This window comes from Falco biarmicus, chromosome 12, assembly GCF_023638135.1.
Source record: "Falco biarmicus isolate bFalBia1 chromosome 12, bFalBia1.pri, whole genome shotgun sequence".
NCBI classification, from domain to species: Eukaryota; Metazoa; Chordata; class Aves; order Falconiformes; family Falconidae; genus Falco; species Falco biarmicus.
This window is the reverse complement of record NC_079299.1, coordinates 29,776,422-29,781,390: the sequence shown is the minus strand read 5'-3', so window position 1 is coordinate 29,781,390 and position 4,969 is coordinate 29,776,422. Positions and strand designations below refer to the sequence as shown.

General features: G+C 53.8%; 1 protein-coding gene across 5 annotated transcripts in view; it reads right to left on the bottom strand.

The window, feature by feature from the left end:
* Window positions 1-472: 472 nt before the first annotated feature.
* BCL11A (BCL11 transcription factor A) overlaps window positions 473-4,969 on the bottom strand; it is a 75,091-nt gene continuing 70,594 nt past the window's right edge. For 2 of the 5 annotated variants that reach the window (XM_056356837.1, XM_056356835.1), the window contains exon 4: window positions 487-2,298. In XM_056356837.1, the coding sequence (XP_056212812.1) occupies window positions 2,197-2,298 (102 nt within the window). In that variant the 3' untranslated portion in view covers window positions 487-2,196. Of the gene's footprint in view, window positions 2,299-4,969 lie in introns of all 5 variants that reach the window. The other 3 variants (XM_056356836.1, XM_056356832.1, XM_056356831.1) reach the window with 3 other exon arrangements.

The following is a 4,969-nucleotide window of genomic DNA, read 5'->3' as shown; positions in this document are numbered from 1 at the left end:
AGGAGAGCCAGGCCTGAGCTAGAGAAAGCCGAGCACATTCCACTTGTTCCACATGGCAGAGCATCCAAAGTACAACAGGCTACCCCAGAAGCCATCCACCCACTGAGCTTTGCTTGTGCTTAGGCAAAGTAAGGGTACAGACACCCCCAGGGCTGGCCACGACACCAAAAAAACCCTTACAGAGCAGCCTCCCAGCTGCCCTTTATTATAAGCATTACAGGCCTGCTGTAGATACGTACCAGGTGATGCCTGGTTTGCAATTTGAAGGAGAGAGCTGAGCAACCCCCTTTGCAATTACTAACTCGGTTAGCCCCGAGCTGATGGGGCTGATTAATGCAATAAGATTCACCTGTCCATGGCTTTCACCTGTCCATGGCTCAAACCCCCCTCAGAAGCAGACACACAGGTGGCAGCACAGGTGGGGATAGGAAGAATCTTTTAAAACATCTCCAATGATTAAAAAAACAGGCTTAGGGTGCAGCCAGCTTTGGGGTAGCTGGACTTCAAAGACCAAATTGCCTTAAAAAAAGGCAGCAAAGAGCTCTCTTTGAGTCAACCTGTGCCCATGCACCAAGCTCCCCCAGGCTCCCAGCCTGACCCTACAGTGTGTGGAGGTGCCTCTGCCGCCTGCCCCAACCCAGCCCCTTGCTGAGCTTTAAGGTACAAAAGTGTCTGTGCTTGTGCTATGTCCTGGCTGACAGGAGAACTACAGCCTGGGATTTTAAAAAGCAAAAGAGCAACCACAACCCATGGCAAAGGCAACATCACTTCCCCTATGGCCATTCCACCAGGAAAGAGTCGTCCTGGCTGGGTGTCTCGCTTGGATTTTAAAGAAAGGAGGTGAGTAAAACTAGGAGTGGGACTGAAGCTGATACATGAAGCAGGTAAATCAGCTGGCCCCTGCCCCACAACTCGGCTCCGTCCCACTGCGACCGGCACGCTGGGTCAGCACCTCTCTCGCTACCCAGCTGGCTTCTGTCACCAAACAAGGTCCATTCCCGCTCACCGGCACAGGCACAAGTAGCTACAGCCTATAAATCCCACCGGAGACAGCACAAAAGCATGCGCTTAACCCATCTTCCCTTCAGCAAAGCGCTTGGGCCCCACACCAGCAAGCTCCTTGGGCGAGGGCTCCGCTCCCAGTAAGGGATGGAGTGTCACTGGCAAGCAGGAAGGCTGAGCCAGGGCTGGAGCACTCCGTGGGAGACACCGGGATGCCAACCCGATGCAGCTCCCCCTGGTCCCCCAGCTCGGGGCATGGCTCTGCATCCCCTGGTACTGGCGGCATCTCCACAGCAAGGCTATCACCCCCCCCGAAACCCACCAGCTGGCATCGGTTCTCCTTGGACAGACACTAAGGGACATTAGGGACCCCACCGGCCCCAAAAGTACATAGTTTAACAGCAGAAATGTAACACGACAGCCGGCATTCGTCAAGAGAAGGCAGGCGATGGAGGAGGGCTGGGAGACCCCCCCACTTCAGCATCACCACACACCAACAGGGGCTCGCCGTGACCTGGGGTGCCGCAGCCGTAAGCCCGACGCCTGGTCCAGCTCTGCAGGAAACACCAGCCCTGCGGGGCCGCGCAGCCCCTCGCGCAGACGCCAGCCCTGGCTTTCTCTTTGTAAACTCAGCACTTGGATTTTCTGCAGCCGATATGGTAATACAGAGTCATACCAGCCGCCTGGCCCTTGTTAGCATTAAAAATTAAAGACAGAGCAAACAAAACCTAAAGCTCCAACATTTATTATGGCAATTTCCCACCCACCCACAGACCTACACTGTTTTGTTTTATTTTTAATTCGTCACATCAGATACGCCTTCTGAGAAATGGCAAGTCATGGAGATAACCAACAGGCCGGGTTGACCACGAGAGCAAGACAGTCTTTTCCGTGGGGAAAGGAGCCAGTTGAAGCCATCAATAAGCCCTTGACCTTGGTGGGTGGGTTTGCTTTTGTTTGTTTGTTTTTAGAAAAAAAAAAAAAGAAGAGAGAAAAAAACAAAAACAAAAAAACAACCCCAAAGAAGTGTGTACTCTATTACAAAATATAAATACGATAGTCTTGCAGGCAGGAGGAGCCCGGGGAGCGCTGCCTTCAGCGGGTGACTTCTCAGGCTCTCCCAGGGACGCGGCAAGCCAGCAGGACAGAGGCCACCTCCGGACGCCGAGACGCCGCCGGCCGCTCGCCCCAGCTTCACCTCCTTTCAGAATTTAAGTGCTCTTGAACTTCCATCCGAAAACTGCCAGACGTCCGGGGCTCCCTGGGCGCTGCGCCAGCTGGGGGGGTACGCCGAACCTACAGAGAGCATGGGGACAGAGGAGAGAACAGGTGTGACATGGCCCACGGTGTGACTTATTCTCTTATTTTACTTTTTTTTTTTTTTGGTCTTGTTTTTCTTTAACAACTAGGACACCCAACTGTCACAAAGGGATACGGCAGGACGGAGCCCTTCCTTCTCTCAGGCCACACTCGCGTGTCCAGCATCGTTTGGCACGGCACCATGCAGGAACCACAGGGATCATTTAGGAGGAAAAACCTCCAGGCATTACTGAGAAACCAGGGCTGTGCCAGGAGCTCTGTTTGCGCAAAGACTGAGCTGGCCTGTCTGAAAATTTCCTCCTATTCTTTTCCAAAACCTCAATGGCTTCCCCCAGCACCCACGATGCACCCAGGTGCCAAAGACCCTCTTAAAGCCATCGGTACTGTCAATACGCCGCACGGCAGGTGGCTCACGGAGGATGTTCTCCAACTCATCACACGTTGGATATGACACGGCATGCAATGCACGCTGCGGCAGCAAAGCTCAGGCTGCAAAGCCCCAGCCCATGCCCAGCGAAGCAGGTGGGCGACTGCCATCAACTCCAGCAGCACGGGATGGGGCCCAGCTCCGCTCACACAGAGAACGAAAGCGGCTGAGAGCCCCTGCTTGAGGCCGAGCCCCAAGCCCCCGCCACCCCAAACGGCAGGCTAAGGGCCACAGTGCAGGCAGCGGTGGCGAGGCCGGCACGTTGTCAGCACACCCCTCAAAATCCACCTCTGCATCGCGACCAGGGAGCCAGTTTCTATGGAAATTGCCTCATTAATACTTAAGAGAGTGGTTGAAGGGCTCTGCGTGAGCTGCCATCAAGACTAAATAAGCAGCTCCTGGCCCAGCTCTTCACTGGGTGTCCCCCTTCCCCGCCAGGGCAGGCTGCTGCTGCTGCCGCCTGAGCCCAGTGCCTTCCAGGCTGACGCCAAAGCTGGCTGAGACCTTCAACGGAGCCAAGAACACCGCAGCCATCCCAGCTACAAGCCATACCAGCACAACACGGCTACGAACTGTATGTCCCACCAAGGGGCACAAAAACCAGCGCCCCCCCCATGCCTCCTGCCCCACGGTGGGGGGGCATCCCACACCTGGATCCCTGTGGCTAGTCTGAACCCAGCAGCCGAGCATCAGGGCTCGAGGAGCAGCGGCTCTCCGGCAACTCTGGCAAAGAGCCCTCCGAGCAGCATCACTCTCCCAGTCAACACTACGATTTGCCCATGCAACCACCAAAAAATGGTTTTCAGCTCTTACAGGAGGAAAAAAAAGAGAGGGAAGGCACTAAAAGAGCTGCTGGTATCTCTTTTTCTTTTTTGTACAAACTCTGCTCTTAGATAAACCCCAAAACTGTATCTCATCAGATACGCCAAAGCCTCCTGAATGTCAAGCAAAGACATGGTATCACTTATTCCCATATTTATCTCAGCCCTTAGAAACATAATAAATACGAAACATCTGTAGTCTAAATTCTGGATACTGTTTCAGCGCCTTCATTACATTAATCATTCAATTTGGAGGAGATTAAATACTAACAGCAAAGGGGTCTGTGCCATAAAAACACGTGTTCCTCCTCGAAAGTTGATGGGGTTTGAGATTTGAACGATAAAGACACCGTTACCCAAATATCGCTCTTATTTACAGACTTCTTTTTGCACAGACAGAAAAAGGAAGGTTTCTACAGCGCGCGGGTCACGCATGCGCGGGGTGCCAAAGCATCTCGAGAGCACATGATGGGGCCTTTAGACATCCACCCCCCAACCCAACAAACTTCAGCGGGTTTATCACGCCATTAACTCATTGCCACTGGCAGAAAAACATCACGTTAAAGAATTCTGCTGTGGTGTTGATGTGACAGCACGTTGTCATTCACAAGCTACGCTCTCGCCGGCCAGCCAGTGCTCTCTCCTACAGCAGGAGCTGCTTCTTGTGAAGCTCCTCCAAACCACGGCCCCAGCCCCACGTGCACGGTTGCAGGGCAATGCAGCGCCCAGAGGGCTCGTTTAGCTCCTGAAAGCTATAAAATTCATCTTTCTGAGACCTGTAAATCAAATGCATCGCTGTGCAATTTCAAAAAAAAAAATACTGAATTGCTGTATGCTTTCCACCTCTTAATTTTGTAGCAGTGCATGGAGCCCAGATCTGCCTAGAGATGCCTGTATATACACCTGCATATACGGTTACTTCACATGTAAAACATAGTATAGAGAAAGGTAGTGGAACGACGCCCGCCGTAGGATAGACACCGGGTATAGCGCCCGCTCCAAAAGACAGCCAGGCAATGCTCAACTCTGGGCAGACCTGCCAACACAAGTCCTCTAGACAACATCTCAACCACGGTGTGAACAACCAGCAGTAAAAATAGTGAGAGGGAGGGAGAGACCGGACTGTACGGACAGTTCATGGCACGGGATCAACAGGCGTGTCATCATGACAGCTGCCAAGCGCTCTGCGCATCCCTGCGTACACCAGCTCTGCTGGGGACAGCCACCGCATCCATCCCCTTCAGCTCCAGCCCACCACGCCAGGGCTGCACCCTGCCTCCCCTACGCTGTGCTGGGGGTCCCTCCAGCAGCGCCCGCACTTGCACGGCTCCAGCTCCGGCACAGCATCCACCTCGGCGACAGCCAGGGTACCGGCCCAGCAAAGGGGACTGCGGTTCAG